The sequence below is a fragment of the Mastomys coucha genome, unplaced genomic scaffold (assembly GCF_008632895.1).
Source record: "Mastomys coucha isolate ucsf_1 unplaced genomic scaffold, UCSF_Mcou_1 pScaffold23, whole genome shotgun sequence".
NCBI lineage: Eukaryota > Metazoa > Chordata > Mammalia > Rodentia > Muridae > Mastomys > Mastomys coucha.
Window position 1 is genome coordinate 76,507,760 of NW_022196906.1, and position 17,487 is coordinate 76,525,246.

Genomic DNA, 17,487 nt, shown 5'->3' on the forward strand with positions numbered 1-17,487 from the left:
CTAAGAGTGGTGAAATTCACTCAACTCAAGCAAGCAAGCAAGCAAGCAGGCAAGCAAGCATAAGTTGTAGTTTTCTTTCTGTATATGTGCTAAAATAACATGAGCAAAACCAAATTGGAAAGCAAAGTATTTACTTCTTATTACATATTATAGCCTACCATGAAGGGAAGGGCAGTATCCTGAGGCAGGAACTTGAAGAAGCAGAACCAGCTTATTGGCTTACCTGTGACTCACTTAGCCTATTTTTATGCAAGCCAGGGCTACCTGTTCACAGCTAAGACAGCTCAGAGTGCCATGGGCCCTCACATCAATTATTGATAAAGAAGGAGTCATTTTTTTTTAGCGGAGGTTCTGCCTTCTCAGATGACCCTAACTGTGTCCACTTGACAAATACCTGACCAGTACTTCATTCATTCTCCAAGGTAGCACTCATTCTCAGGAGCAGTTGCCCAACCCAAAACAGACTTCAAGGTGTGTCTGTGTATGTGTATGTGTGTGTGTGTGTGTGTGTGTGTGTGTGTGTGTGTGTGTGTGTGTGTATGTGTGTGTGTTTTGCTTTTGTTTTTCAGAGAAAAAATATGAAGTATTGGGGAGGAGAAAAATATGATCAAAATACACTATATGAAAAAAAAAAGAAAACCAGAACACCTTACATCATGCATTTATTCTTTCTGCTCTTGACTATGGATGTAATGTGACTAGCTAACTGCTTTGAGTCCCTGCCTTGACTTCTCCAGATGATAGACTATAACCTGAAATTTTTGTCAATTATGGGATATCTGTTGCTATGATGAAATACCATGTCTAAAAGTAACTTGGGCTTTATTTTGCTTATATTTCGACATCAGAGTTCATCATCAAAGGAAGTCAGGGCAAAACTCAAGCAGGACAGGAACCAGGAAGCAGGGAGAGGCCCTAGGAGACTGCTGCTTTTCGACTTACTCCTCATGCTTTCTTATTTACTTACTTAGTTATTTACTCATCTTGCTTTCTCAGAGTACCAAGAACTATCATCTCAGGGGTAGCGCCATCCACAATGGGCTGAGTCCTTCTGTATTAGTCACTAATTAAGAGAATGGTCTACAGACCTGGCCACAGTCCTATTTTATGGTCTAAATTGAAGATTCCCTCCTCTATGATAACTTCAACTATGTTACACTGACATAAAACTAACTGGCTAGCATACCCTCTCGGGTGTTTCTTCTCAGAATATTTTATTACAATAATAATGATACTAGGGCACTGAGTAGTCATTGACCATAAGTATGTGAATTTATACTTTGATTCCTTATTTTATTGCAGTGGTCAGTAGGCCCCATTTTTCTCAAAATAACATGCTGTTTTGATTGCATAGAATGTCTTTTAAAGCAAAATCACATTTATTTATTCATGTGGTGTGTGACTTCCTGTAAGTGTGGCTACATGGGCTTGGAACTCAGAAGGATTTCAGGAATGAGTTCTTTGCATGCCTCATGGGTGCTTTGAAGAACTCAGATCATCAAAATTGGCAGCAAGCCTTTGTACCCACTGAGGCATCTCACTGGCTTCACCATAAACTTAAACATCTGTTTTGTCAGAACTGCTTCATGGGTTACTTTGGTGGCTTAATATGAATTTTGAGATTTAATTTTGTTAATTCAGTGGAGAATGATGTTATAATTTCCATAGGAATTACAGTGAATTTTTATTACTTTGAGTAGTATGAGCATTTAGCAATATTCTTCCAACTCGTCATCCTGCCAGGAGAGAGCTGGTCTCCAAAGAGTACTGGCACACCTGTGAGCACAGGTGAGACCACCACTTCTGCTCAAATTCCTGGCCCAAGAGGGACCCGCCCAGAGCTATCAGGACAAAGGAACCAAGGAATGGCCTGGGACAGAATCCTTCTGGTTTCCCTCTGTGCCCTGGAGCTGACCCTCCACCACAGCACTCCATACCCAAATTCCTCCCGGAGAGAACTGGTCTCCCAGGAGTGCTGACACACAGGGTTACAGGAGAGACAAGCCACAGTCAGAGACAGCAAGATCAGCTAACACCAGAGATAACCAGATTGCAAGAGGCAAGGACAAGAACATAAGCCACAGAAACCAAGGCTACTTGTCATCATCAGAACCCAGTTGCCCACCACAGCAAACCCTGGATACCCCAAAACACTGGAAAAGCAAGACTCTGATTTAAAATCACATCTCATGATGATGATAGAAGACTTTAAGAAAACATTAAACTCCTTTTAAGAAATGCAAGAGAACTCCTAAACTTGATAAACAACTTCAACGAAGTGGCTGGATGTAAAATCAACTCAAATCAGTAGCCTTTATATACTCAAAGGATAAACAGGCTGAGAAAGAAATTAGGGAAATGACACCCTTCACAATAGTCACAAACAATATAAAATATCTTGGTGTGACTCTAACCAAGCAAGTGAGAGATCTGTACCATAAGAACTATAAGCCTTTGAAGAAAGAAATTGAAGAAGACCTCAGAAGATGGAAAGATCTCCCATGCTCATGGATTGGCAGGATTAATATAGTAAAAATGGCCATCTTGCCAAAAGCAATCTACAGATTCAATGCAATCCCCATCAAAATTCCAACTCAATTCTTCATAGCGTTAGAAAGAGCAATTTGCAAATTCATCTGGAATAACAAAAACAAAACAAAACAAAAAACAAAAAACAGGATAGTGAAAACTATTCTCAACAAAAAAGAACTTCTGGGGAAATCACCATCCCTGACCTCAAGCTGTACTACAGAGCAATAGTGTTAAAAACAGCATGATACTGACATAGTGACAGGCAGGTAGATCAGTGGAATAGAATTGAAGACCCAGAAGTGAATCCACATACCTACGGTCACTTGATTTTTGACAAAGGAGCTAAAACCATCCAGTAGAAAAAAGGCAGCATTTTCAACAAATGATTCTGGTTCAATTGGAGGTCAATATATAAAAGAATGCAAATAGATCATTCTTGTCTCCTGAAAGGCTCTGCCAGAGCCTCACGAATACAGAGGAGGATGCCAACCCTTGTACTGAGCATGGGGTTCATGATGGAGGAGTTGGAGAGGGGACTGAAGGAGCTGAGGGGTTTGTAGCCCCATGGAGGGAGCAACAGTGTCAAGCAGCCAGACCCCTCCAGAGCTCCCAGGAACTGGACCACCAACCAAATAGTACAAATGGAGGGACCCATGGCTCTGGCCGCATATGTGGCAGAGGATGGCCTTGTTGGACATCAGTGGGAGGAATGACCCTTGGGCCTGAGGGGGTTTGATGCCCCAGTGTAGAGGAGTGCCAGGGCTGGAAGGGGGGAGTTGGTGGATGGGTGGAGGAACACTCTCATAGAGGCAGAGGAACTGGAGGGGGGGGGGCAGAGAGGGGATGGGATAGGGGATTTCCAGAAGGGAGACCATGAAAGGGGATAACATTTGAAATGTAAATAAAGAAAATATCCAATAAAAGGAAAAAATGAAAGAAGAAAGGAAGGAAGGAAAGAAGGAAGGAAGGAAGGAAGAAGGAAGGAAGGAAAGAAAGAAAGAAAGAAAGAAAGAAAGAAAGAAAGAAAGAAAGAAAGAAAGAAAGAAAGAAAGAAATGGGAAGGGAAAGAAAGGAAAGCAAATATGTTTATGCTCCAGTGAAAACATTATGGGCCATCTGACACAGGTATTACATTTTTTTAAGTTCCCAGAGTAAAATTCAAGCTATCCCCTGTCTCTCTGTCTGTCTATCTATTTATCTATCTATTTATCTATCCATCCATCTATCTATCTATCTATTTCCATCTCTATATCTGTCTCTCTATCTCTCTCTGTATAAAATCAATTCTTCCTCCCCCTGTTCTGTGGAGTTCCATGAGCTTTGTTTAATGTTTGGCTGTGGGTCTCTGTATCTGTTCCCATCAGCTTCTGGAAAAGCCTCTCTCATGGCAAATAGGTTGACATCAATCGAGGAGTCTAGCAGAATACCATTAAGAATCATTTCAGTGACTTGTGTGTGTGTGTCATTCATGTTTGGTTCTACTCTGGATCTCTGGGCTATGGAGCTTCAGAATCCTAGCCATCCAGGATCCAGTACCAGACTTGGGCCTTAAGTCAGACAGGTCATTAGCTGGCCACTCCCACAGCTCTGAGCTGTCCTTGCCCCAGTGCATCTTGCAGGCATGACAGGTTGTAGATCTTGGGGTTTTGTGGCTAGGTTGGTGTCCCAGTCCCACCACTGTGAGCCTGGTTACAAAAGATTCAGCCAGTTCCATCTCCATGTGCTCTAGGAACTTTGGCAGTGCACTTTACGCCGACAGTAGTGGCTTCGGAATGGATTTCACTGTCCCGTTTAGGTACATGCTCATTCCTAGGGTTGACAGTCTCATAGACAGATGGCTGGTAGTCTGGAGTTTTTACTGCTGATGTCTGCGAACAGCAGAGGACTAACTAATACAGGTGAATTATAGCCTATAGTGTAAATCCACCTCTTTGGAAAATTCTGCAGTCGTGCCTTATCAGAACTGGTTATGGTCTTTATCTGCTCCACTGTTTCCTGGACAGACGATGACATACTATTGAATTGTAGTTGAACAGATCACCTTTGAAAACAGACTGGCTAATCTAGGTCACATACACTGCTTAGAAGTGACCTAAGGTGACATTTAGCTCAACATTGAGAGGTCAGACTAATACTAGCCTATTGGTTCTTTTTTTGTTAGATATTATTTATCTAGCCTTGTAATGATCTTAATTCTCTTGTTTTTGTACCATATTTTATGTTATTTTGACCTGGCTAAGAGTGAGAACACTGGTCCCAAGGCCAGCAATCCCTGCCGACTGTCAAGGCAAACAGAGCACTGTAGAGTCTGGGAGTGCTATGCTGTTGTCATATGGCATATGCGAAGATGCCATAGGGAGTGACACCGTTAGGCAATCCTGACATCTCTGGTTAATACTGTGGTTCTCTATTTTATAGTCTCAGCTGAAGCTCACATGCTCTGACCATCTGGAGACTAAGCAGGCAGACTGGCATTTGTGAAATGGATGATGCGATTTCAGCTTTCATGTATTCTACCTCCAAAAATGATCTTATCTTTGCAATCAGGATGAAAGTTACATGATTTCTTATGAAGCAGAAGTAATTGTATATCAAAAAGTTGAAATATTTTAGAACAGGTACCCGGACAGTCATAAAAATATCATTATGTATTTTATCGCAGAACATTTAATTTTGAGAAAATACCTGTCTGCATAAGCCATTCAGGAGGAACACACTGTAAAAGTTATCTCTGCCTTGCTAAATCAGATAGTTTTCATGAAAGAATTCAGGATGGTCCATTTGTATGCTAAATAATGTCTACTCAATTCAGAGTTTGAACTTTAATCTGTCCTCATTTTTCTCTTATAACATAGTTATGCAAGAACTGGGGTATGTTAACACAGGCCTTTAATCCCAGCATCTGGAGATAGATACAGGTATATCTCTAAGATCCAGGCTGTCGTAGTCTAGAGAGGGAGTTCCAGGACTGCCAGGCCTAGTCTGTCTCCAAAAAAACCCTAAATTTTTATATATATTTATATATTAAATGCACATACAGATATATACATATATTGTCTTATATATAACATAATATATGTATATTATATGGCTAGTGTATAAATATATACATATATTTGACTTAATATATTAATATATGTATATATGTATATATATATAAAACTAAACAATGACTTTTATTGTTTATAAAACTGCATTTTTATCAAAATAAATTTCTCATAAGAGGACCTGATTTAATCTCAGATGGATCACAGCCCATTCTTTTAAAATGTTAATTAAGCTAGTCAATATAAATTAAAAAGGATAGCAGGATTCAGTTATATTTCAAATCACTTGAAATTTTAACCTAATTTTAAATAAATTTAAATTTTAATATTACTAATAGTCCTTGACTGCTTTAGAGTTGAATGCCATCCCCTTGACCTTTATATAATAACTGCATGTAAAATCATGGGAGGTGATTTTACCTCTTGTCATTGGGTATATATTTTGTTTTTCTGTTTTCTTGATGAGATAAAAAAAAAACCTGTGTTATTTTTATCAGTAGAGCATGTACATTTAAGATATTCTGGATCTTCTTGAGTGTGTTAAAATCAGAGTCTAAAACTTCATTTCAAACAGAAGGAATCAAAATTAAAGTGGATCCAGCTGGCTGATATCTGACATTGAACAGAGAGTTGTGGTCATTCTTCTTAATGCTGTGGGATGATTCTTACTCCTTTCTCTGTTGCTGAGTAACAAATCACTCTAAAAGTTTGTCCCTTGAGGCAATAGTCTCAACCTGGTCAAAGTGGTGATCATCAGAAGAACAAAAACATATAGAGAAGGAGGAGCAAAAGGTGCCCCTTACACCATCCATAGAATGCAAATCTGTCTAGACACTATGAAAGTCTATTGGATGATCCTTAAATTACGAAAGTTTCAACACCACATAATTCACTTATACAACCCTTAAGCATATATCCAAAGAAATGAAAGTCAGCATAAAACAGAGATGTCCTCACATTCACTTCACGTTTATCACAGCAGTACTCAAAACACCATCTTACGGAATCAGAGAAGATGTGCATACATATTTTAGATAGCCTTTAAAGAGAATTAAATCGTCCTATTTTCAGGAAAGAAAATGGAGATCAACATGTTAAGCAGCTATAAGCAAACTTCAGGAAGACAAACACCAAGTTTTCTTTTCTAAGCGGAAAGCTAGACTTTTCAAATCTTGGACAACAGAAAAGAGCCAGCTGTGGCTTCAGAGTCCCCTGAGTTCCCAGAGTGCTCTGTTGGATTCTTTACATCACATTAAATCTGTGGATCTCTCTGTGGGACTGAAAGGGATTCTAAGAAGATGTGCATTGGGAAGTGCGTCCTGGGCCAAGCCTGGAAATAGCGTGGGTAATACGGTAATACGTTGATCTATTGTCTAGAACTTCTTTTCCAAATGTAAGGGTCTGAGAATCACTGGAAGATGATACCCCATTCTCAAATAGTGTGAAAAAGCAAAGAGATTAATTCAGTAGAATTTTCTGCATGCAGGGGTCTCCCCATTCAGGAATGGTGACACCTAGTGGACTCAGGCCCAATGTTTTATTGACAAGGAAATTGCAGGGAGGGGTATGTGCCCCTTTACCTTGATTGGTTAGTGCTCTCTCTAGGGGTCTGACTAGTTCTATAATTGGTTAGGGCTCTGGGGACTTTCCATGGTAGTTGCTTACTCATTCTAGCTACCTAGTCTTACTTTAGACCAGATCACAAGGTGTCCTTGGATTGGCTGCCCACGGCTGTGGTTGGCTGACCACAGGCTTCTGGATCCAGCTTCTCATTTCTGGGAAATAGCAACTTAGGCTTACTCTCCTGAATTACTAAGTTGCAGCCTGTCATGGAGTCAGTTTAGCCCAGGTTTACTCCCTTCACAAACATGTATAAGTTCTAATGAGGTCAAATATTCCCAAAACGTGATTATATATATCTTTGAATTAAAATAATATAGAAAACTTACAGTAGTGCATTGGGATTTATATTGAATAAAAGTTAATGTTTGGGGTCTGTAATCTCTGATCAAGTAACAAATGGAGTCTTTGAAGTTTGTGTAAAAGATAACACGTGGCCTGAACATGCGAACAGATATGGTATGGAAGACAAGACGCTTGTGAATAAGGGCAAGGTTTAGTAAGGACAGGTTGAAATTGAAAGTAACACACAAATCAGGAGTATTTCATAGTTGCAATTTCTTCATCATTTATGAAGTATTATTGAAGTTCTTTGGAATCAGATTACATCATTTATATTGGCAATACATCTTTATTCTTATTTATTCCAAATATTTGGCTCTGTATGCTTATCAAAGTCAGAGGAACTGGACTGGACTGAGTATCCATCGAGCCATGTTAAGATGGAAACATTTAAGCTTATACTGGCCAATAACAATTTACATATCTACAAATTATTATCACTTGAAAACATCTACTTAAGGAGAAAAAAATAAAAGCAAAAGCTGGGTTGACTGTGTGTAAGAATATCTAGGAAAGATAGTGTTTAGATTAGTTCAGATATCCTATTATTGAGAAATTGTCCTATAATTATTTGTTTGCAAAGGGAAAAACAAGATCCATTACTGTGTAGGCATGAGGAGGTAAAAATCAGTGGAAGTTACAAAGGAAAGGGCAAGATTGCTTGCGGACATGTCCAGAACAAGAAGTGATGGATGAAGTGTTACTCTAGAACACAGGTATCAAGGGCAAAACGAAGCAACCTTCTGCAAGTATGGGAAAGAACTGTCTGCTTGCTCCATAAAGTCACCAAGAAGAGAAGGAGTAACCTGTGTGTGTTAATAAAAACGCCTTGGTCATAAAATATTATCCCCATACTTCAAGTGTTCAACAGAAGTGACATGAACGGTATTAGAGAGATGCCCTGAAGGGCTCTCTGCCCATGGTGTGTACAGTGAGGGCACATTCAGAAATTGGTTTTAGCCACTGGTGGGCAATAAATCTGCCTCAGCTCAATAGAAATCAACTCACGGAAAAAAAAAAAGTGAAGACCCAGATGATGTGAAACAAAATCAAGTAAATCCCTGGGAGTAAGAGGAAGTCAGCACTGGACATCCCTGTGCTGCCCTACTGATGCAGCAACTCAGCCTCTTCTGCCTGATACCTTTGCATATTCTGTAAGCTCCTGACTCCGACGTCTGACTTTGCTGTGTCCTTGATAGCTAAAAGCAGCCATTGATGCCTTAGACAAGCAAACATCACTGCCCCTTCCTATTATCCCTGCCATTTATTTTATTTTATTTTCTCACTTTTAAAAGGACAAGGAACTTGATATAGAGAGTGCTGTATATGGATAACAAACTCCCCAAAACCACAAGACCTTGAGCTAGCAGGACAAAACACATTCCTAAACACTACTTTTCTCTATAATGTAGGGAAAGCACAATAGAGAATCTAAATAAAATAACATGATTCCCACAAAAATCTTCCTATCAAAGCAATCATTTAAAAATATGCTATCTCTATAGAAAAGTTTATAAATTCTTTCCTCCCATACATGTAATTTCTATATGATTCCTACTTTTAAATCTTTGCTTTATCTGTATGTATATTTTTGCCCTCATGTATGTATGTCACTGCTCCATAGGCACGTAGTGCTGTCAGAGGACAGAAGAGGGTGATGGATCTCCTGGGATCAGAGTTACAGGTAGTTTGTGAACTCCCATGTGGTTGCTGGACATTGAACGCAGATCCTCTGGAAGAGCAGTCAGTACTCTTCACCACTGAGCCATCTCTCCACCTCCTCCATTATTCTATTGCTGAATAAGTTAGAATCTCTGTGGGAAAGAATCTTGTGTCCAGCATGCCAAAACTTTCAGCCTTGTGCCAAGATTCTTAGTTAGCCCTGCTACATGTGCTAAACTTCACATTTCTAGGTTCAATTTTGTCATGTATCTTTGCTTTCAAAACAAAGCAATTTTTATACTTCACAATTACATACTATACACACATGCATGCATATATATGTATATATATATATGTGTGTGTGTGTATGCATGTGCATGTTCTTGTGTAAGCTGTGTGTGTGAGCTGTGCGTGTGCATGTATGTGTGTGTGTGTATAGCCAGCAGCCCAAGTCAAAAAAGTAAATATGTGCTATATTTGCATGGTTGATTCTGTTATTGATGGTGTCTGTCTATGGTTTCAGGGCTGTCCACTGTGAATTATATAACCACTAAGATGCCTTATCCCTAGAAGACAATAGTTCCTCTCCCATCAGTTATAAATTGCCTGTAGTTCTTTGTCTAGAGGTGGGAAACTTTGTAGTTGTTTTCTTAGATACTTGTATAACCACTTGAGCATTTTATCTTAGCTCATTTCTATTTTTATGTAGAATATGTGTCTATGCTGTTCATTTCTATTATATATTTGTTTTCCATAGTATAGCCAGTAATTATTGACAATAAAGCTAGTCTTTTTTTTTCAATACTTTGTCAATTTAGAGAAATCTCAGGTAAACTTAAATGTTAGAATTTATCCTTCCTGACAGTGACTTGAATCCTTTTGCATTATACAGCCTTCTCTGAGGATAGGGACAGAAAAATTCCCTGAATGACAGAGCATGGTTGAGCTCTTACATATAAGAAAATGAGAATCTGGCTGGCCCCTTCCTTTGTCAGGCATGCACAAGAGCCTTATGATGTGCCTTTATTGTGATTCTATCACTGATAACTGACTCATATTTCATATATTGATGTGTAATATTTAACCTTACTACCTCATTTCATATCTGGATTGCATTGTATTTCTCCTTTTTGAAGACTAATTCTGAAGAATATAGAAAATTATAGGTTAATAAATACTTTGTTAAAGGATCATGGTGGTGATAGACCATTGGGGTGAATAACTATGTTGTTGGTCTTATTAACATTTTCTTTTAACATACTTCACAGTTCTTATGTCTGTGAGCTTTACTGCTCAGTAACTTGTCCTTTGGCCATTCACGTTTTCTCTACCCTCTCGTCTGCCTTGCCACCGCCTTCTTTTTATTTATCAGAGGGAAAACCCTGAGACTTGTCCATTCTAGGACAGGTTGCTCTGTACACTATCGCTGAGCGATGGAGCCTCACACTCTACCTACTGATTCTGCTCTCACCCTCTATGTCTCTCCATACTTCACACGTAGTTCTCCATATATGCTTCATTCCTTTGCCTTTATTTTTTTCTAGCTTACTACATTTGCCTTTAATCTGATATTTATCTCAGTGGTTTTGTTTAAATTTTTAACCATTTATTTCTCATTTGCAATTGTTTTTTTTTCTTTGTCGTTCTAGTATTCTGGGTGATTTTATTCATAATTAATTTTTGTCCTACCCTTGATGTCTCACTAATGCCTTTCGAAATCACTCATGTCTTTGGAAATCATATTTGTCACTTTTATTGTTTTTTAGATGCTAGCTTATCTATCAAGTTTATTTGTATAGCTTTTATTGTAAACCCATGTTCATCTAAATTTTAATCTGTAGAAATTCTGAAAACCAAAATTGATATTGCTTTTTCCCAAAAGTTGTTTTGCATTTTCATGTTCCAAATGCCAGAAGTAATTAGTTTTTCTTCCCAATTTGTGGTTTCCTGGACTACTTAGTACTCTAAATCTAAACCACAATCCAAATGTAGACAAGAATGCTTGGCAGAGTCTTAGAAGCAGCTATTGCTACATTGTTAGCAGTATTGACACTATTAGCTCCCGAGTCTTCCCTTCTAGGATTGTTCAAACTTTTGAGCTTGGGGCATAATGTGGATGTTTATTTCATGCTCAGAAACCACACAGTCAAGTTGCAAAGAGAAAAAGAAAAAAAATGAAACAATGGAAAGAAGGAAGGAAAGGAGGGAGGAAGAGGGATAGAGAGAGAGAGACAGACAGACAGAGAGAGACACAGAGAGAGAGAGACAGAGAGAGAGCACAAAACCTAAAATAATCTAAATCCCATAGGTGCCAGAGATTGTTCCATGGTTATAAGTATTGGCTGGTCTTCTAGAGGACCTTGGTTTGGTTCCCAGCACCCACATAGCAGCCAATAACCACAAGTAACTACAGTTCCAGGAGATATGACGCTATCTTCTGAGTCTCACTGTTAAGATACATCACTGAAGGGGCTGGAACGATGGCTCAGCAGATAGAAGTCCATACTGCTTTTGTAAAATATCAGAATTCAGTTCCCTGTGCCCATGCACCCACATCAGGCAGCTCACAATCCCCTGAAACTCTAGAGTCAATGAATGTGACATTCCTTTCTGCACTCTGCAGCAATGCATTCTTATGCAAACACACACACACACACACACACATACACACAGAGGCGGGGGAGAGGGAGAGGGAGACACACAGAGACAACAGGGAGACAGACAGGGAGACAGACAGGGGCAGGAAAGCAGACAGAGACAGAGGCAGAGAGAGTCATACACAGAGAGATGTTCAAAGTAATAAAAGCTTCAAAGACAATATACATTACAGAAAGTAGGAGGTGCTGTTTAACAGAGTGGCTATCCTCTTAGCTGACATCCAAATGCATCTTCTGATTGGCCTATGCAAGGCCTAAGCATTCTGAACATGTGCTTTGGAAGATCCTGCATCTCTTAGATTCTATAATAATCTGTAGATCCTTCCCTGATGTACATGTACTATTCAGTAGAAAAGGTAAGTCCAGTAGTTAATGTAAGAGTTTACCTTACATGATGTTAACCAGTTTAATATCTAAACTACTAACTTAAAAGTAGAAAGATGGTTCAACAGTAAAGAAAAGAACATTAAGAGAACTCTTAATGTTCTCTTAATGTTCTTTTCTTTATTCCAGAAGACTGGAGTTGAGTACCCAAAGCCTATGTCAAGTGGCTCAGAACTTTTCTGTAACTTCAGCTTCAGGAGATCTGACACAGTCTTCTGTCCTCTGAGGGCACCTATGCAAATGTGGCGTACATTCACATAGATGTACATATGCATATAAATAAACTGGATAAAAATAAATGTTAAAATGTTTATAACCTGTCTATCTGAATACAGTAGTCTTAATTTAATTCCAGTACTCAGTTATCAAATGGTGATTAATTAGGCATACAGATCATTCAAATGTCTTCTAAATTTGTACAATATAACTATTATTAAAATTCAGAACACCATCTTTTAATATCAGGATGAAAGTGGACTGTATTGTGATAGCTCTTGAAAGCAACTCGCCTTCCATATGTAGTGAGACTGTATTCTGGCCCACAGACCACATTTTGTCAACATTTGCTATAAATCAACTTTGAATCACTATATGCCTATTTAACATTTGCTATTAATCATTAATTTTCGTTTTCTTACTCTTTAGAAACATCAGTTTTTAATGAGTATCCTCCCCTTATAGAAAATATTAATGCATGTAATTATTTCACATTGCTTTGTATAATTAATTCTGGCAGACACTTTTACTCTAAAATATAAAATTGACTTTTAGCAAACCAAAGTAATATTTTATAGTATATGCATTATAATTTCATAATTTATATGCCAGATGTAAAAGTAACTTTTATTCACCAGATGTAATTGCCATCTCAGAGGCTTACTACTGAATACACTTACCCTTTCTAGTTCTTTCAGAACTCTTGCTGACAGGTTCAACTCAGTTGTTCTGGCCTGATTCGAAATGGCTTCTCTGAGCTTCTGACTAAATTGCCCATGTAGCTTGAAGCTAACTTTTGTAGTCTGTTCCAGTGATCTGGCTTCTTCTCATTCTCTGGCTCATTCTGACTCCACCTGCATCCTGTCTCTATAAAACTGCCCAGGGAAAACTTCCTCCTTCCTCTCTCTTTGTGCTGTTCGTTTAAGTTGCTTCTCTTTCCTTTCTTGTTCTCTTGAGAACTGAGCAGATCCTATTTCCTAATCATTCTGTCAAATCCTTCCCTGATTCATAACTTTGTCCCTCAATTGGTTGTCACTTTCAAACATGGAGACTTCTTCTTACAAACTATCTTTACCTTCATTGTTTGGGATTAAAGGTGTGTACTAAGGATGTGTTTGTATTCCAGCCAGAGGTGTTAAAGGTGGGTCCTTCCAGCCAGGGGTGTTAAAGGTGGGTCCTTCCAGCCAGGGGTGTTAAAGGTGGGTCCTTCCAGCCAGAGGTGTTAAAGGTGGGTCCTTCCAGCCAGATGACACAGACCTAGAAGGCCTTTTGATGTGATCCCTTGCCAGAGCAGCCATGTTGCTGGAGTGAATGAATTTTCTCTACAAGATAGCTCACAGATCCAAGTGTGAGACCTACAGTTTTTTCTCACTTTTTACTTGTTTCGCAACCTCTAACGTTTTGGGTTTTACTCAATATAAATGTCTAAGTTGTGAACCAAGTGGATATATTTTTGCCTTAGTTACTCAAAAAAGATCTTTCAAACATTGCATTTCTAATAGAAATGTATACAGAAGCAAACTTGTTCAGACCAAGGCAAGAAGGGAGGATTATAATATGAATCAGACCCAGGAACTTCCCAGGTGTTCTCATGCACCCAGATTCTGAGATTTATCTTCCACTCTCTGAAATACTTAACATTTTTCTAGAGCCTTCAAAATACCTGCTTTTTACTATCATGACAACATCAATATAGTGCATCAACATGTCCTGTGGGATAATTGGAAGATTGAAGTTCTTGTAAACTAATGGCTAAAAGACAACAGAGTGGCCCAGATTAAAACAGTAGAGAAAAAAATATGGTTTTGTTAACAAGCAAATGCAAAGTGCTTCTTTTTGCCTGCACAATAGGATCACCATGCACCTACCAGTGGCAGGCTGCTGTTGCTCTTCCAGGAAATGCTACCTCTGCACAATAACACAGGGTAATCCTAGGTGCTTAGATCACATTGGCCATCCTCTGATGCTCTTAGATCATGTTATATTTTATGTAGCTCATATAGACAATGAATTGGGCGTGTGGTAGGAATTTCCACCCTGCATATGCCAAGATTGTAATGCAGCAATGTATCCAGCGAGTCCTGCAGATGATCGTGCAGAGCAAAACATTGCAAAAGAAAGCAGAATAAAACACATGAGAATTTTGTTTTAAGGAAGAACTTTCTATTCCATAAGACAACAAATGAAATTGCTGCTTATGTGATGATCTGATGGTTAAGAACCTGTATAACTAGATATATCCAGAATGACGGCTGAGTCAAATCCTTGTCAACAAAATGTACACTCAGAACCTACTCCTAGTGTGTCCTTCTGCAGTGCACCTTTAACTCAGAGACTTGGTGAGCACATCTCATCACCACAACTCAGCCCAGCCTCCCTACACGGGCATTTGAAAAAAGACTACTTCTAGTTCTTTGGGGTCCTGAAATAAAGGAAGATTTGATAGAAAAAAAAAAAAGTTGATTTGGTGTTGAGCCAGGCCTTTCAGAGTTAGCTAAAATATATTGTTGATAATTCCGGCCTTTATGTCAGCCTCTCTAAAAGGTTCCATTGTTTATCAAAAGAGAAGAAGCCTTACTTATAACTTCAGATATATAGTGGTCATTTAAAGGTAGCATCTACATCATTGTAAACAGCACTAAGAATTATAGAGCTTTTTTTCTTTATGAAATTTAGTTAGAATTGTATGTCTTGGCTGTGGTATAAATGCTGTCTTTATTTCAAAATGGTCTGTTTTCTCAGCATCCTACCTAGCAGAGTTACATTATTCCATCCAAGATTATTCATATCATTTAACTTTCCAGTGGCTAATAATTTAAATTAATATCATATGACCAGCCACACTTTTTATGTTATTGTTATAAGTTATACCATTATGTTACTTTGGTAGAACCTTATTAGGTATTTGACAGTATACTAAGCATTTTTTTGTGTCTGAACTTAATGTACCTAGAATTTCTACCAAGTAGCTAACATCACAGTTGTCATATTACATGTGTGGGAGCTGTGACACAAAACCTAATGACAAAAGATTTAGTCATTAAAGTGTGGAGAAAAGTACGCACACAATTAAAGCATCAGTTGAAATGAAATAACCATCTGAAATGTCTTAAAGTTCAAATAAGGGTGTATTTTTCTTTATCTACCAAAATGAAAACGCTGCAAAAAATTTAAGCTTAAACATAGCACTACATTTTAATGAGCAATCTAAATATTAACCAATAGTGTTGTTAATAAACAATTATAAGGAATTATATGTGACTTTATGAGGTATAAGTTATATATTCCAGAATTATGTGCATTAGCTCTGTACTTCATTAGCTCTGTAACCTGATCATAATTATTGTCATTGTAAACATCCTAAAGGAATATGTACTATTAAAGTCAACCTGAGATATATCTGTAAATACATGGTCATCCTAAAAGACACGGCACTACATTTTACAATTTCACCTTGAATACATAGCACTGAAATTGATATCTCCTCATGTTATTTGTGCTTATGGACATCAGGGAATGTGTCTGACCATTTCTGTCCTAAAGCCCTTTTCTCAGCAACTTTTAAAGGTCAGATTATATGAAATCCTGCTCATGGGTTTTACATATCATTGTGTGATTTTAATCATGACTTTATTCCTAATAGCAGAGATGTGATGTGTTGGGTCCCATCAGCATTTACATTTTTCCTAATGATGGTGCTTTGGCTGGAGAGTTGAGAGGATCAAAGCTTGCTGGTGAGACAGATGACATGCGTTTGATCTCTGCGATCCACAAAGACAGAACCAACTCTTCCAATCCTTCCACTAACTAAGCTTGTACATTCTGGCACTTTTATACATACATGCACATAGGCACATGAGCAAAATACATAATAAATAATCAACAAATAGATGATTGGTAGATAGGTTCATTAATAGATGGATAGATATGTGATAGCTATATGATAGACAGATAGATAGATAGATAGATAGATAGATAGATAGATAGATAGATAGATAATAGGTAAATAGGTTATAAATAAGTAGGTGATAGATGGTAGATAGATAGAGATAATTAAAGTAATTTAAAGAAATATCAAAGAGGAACTCAGACTATGCCATATTTTCCTCATAACTATAATGCCTGACTCACGGCAATTAGGCAAGTGCTCCACCTCATCGTCCCCACTGTGGAAGTGGGGCACACAGAAGACCCTTAGTTCTGTGGCTTTCAAAGTTCACCCATCACCTTTTAAACCTACTTGTTTATATGTCTGTCTGGTATCAAGTGAGGACTTAAATTTTGTTTTCTTATTTTTTTCTTAATCACTTTGCATGTAGTCTTTCATTTATTCTAAACTCCTACGCTATGACAGTTCGACTTCTCCCATTTTAGCACGCTGCCATACATTTAAACTTTTGACTGATACATAAAATCATAGCACCTATATGAAAGTAATTTTTCACAATTTTTCTCAGTTTTAATCCCAAAGTTATTCTAATATCTTGTACTCCCCTTCGCAATAAAAATCTTAGATGCTGTCCTTTAAATACCCTGATGCCATGGGAATAGAAGCTCACTGAGATCCCTTTGTAGTTCCAGGTGCAGCATTATGTCTCTCAGAGCTTAGTAACCCTAGGAAGTTGCAGCTTGTTGAGGAAGTCTATTATATCGCTGCTACTATCAGAAGTGAACAGCTTTGTGGATGACCTGGGAGCCATCGATCAGGTATGTGTAACTGGAAACTGTAGCTCATTAAATTGTGCTTAATACACCTATAAGCTGCTGGCTTTGTACTTTTTTTCTTCCTGTATTGATTGGGTACTATTTCAGTAGCTCATTATTTCTAATATATGTGAATATTCCAGCTACTAAAATTACAGAAAGGTATATCAGCCAAGAGGGCATTTACATGGTTGGTTGTTCTTTTGTTTTTAAAAGAATCCTACCTTGTCCTCCTTACTGTCACACATGTACTAGATTTTCTGTTGTGTTTAGCAAAGCAATGTTTAGTTCAATAGACTTAAATATTCCCCAGTGGTGATATA

The 17,487-nt window shown here is 38.1% G+C and overlaps 1 protein-coding gene across 2 annotated transcripts in view; it reads left to right on the forward strand.

Moving 5' to 3' along the window:
- Positions 1 to 17,487, forward strand: part of Mei4 (meiotic double-stranded break formation protein 4) — a 151,663-nt gene that overhangs the window by 83,703 nt on the left and 50,473 nt on the right. For both annotated transcript variants that reach the window (XM_031345492.1, XM_031345490.1), the window contains exon 4: positions 17,036 to 17,167. In XM_031345492.1, coding sequence (XP_031201352.1) covers positions 17,036 to 17,167 — 132 coding nt within the window. The remainder of the gene's footprint in view (positions 1 to 17,035; positions 17,168 to 17,487) is intronic.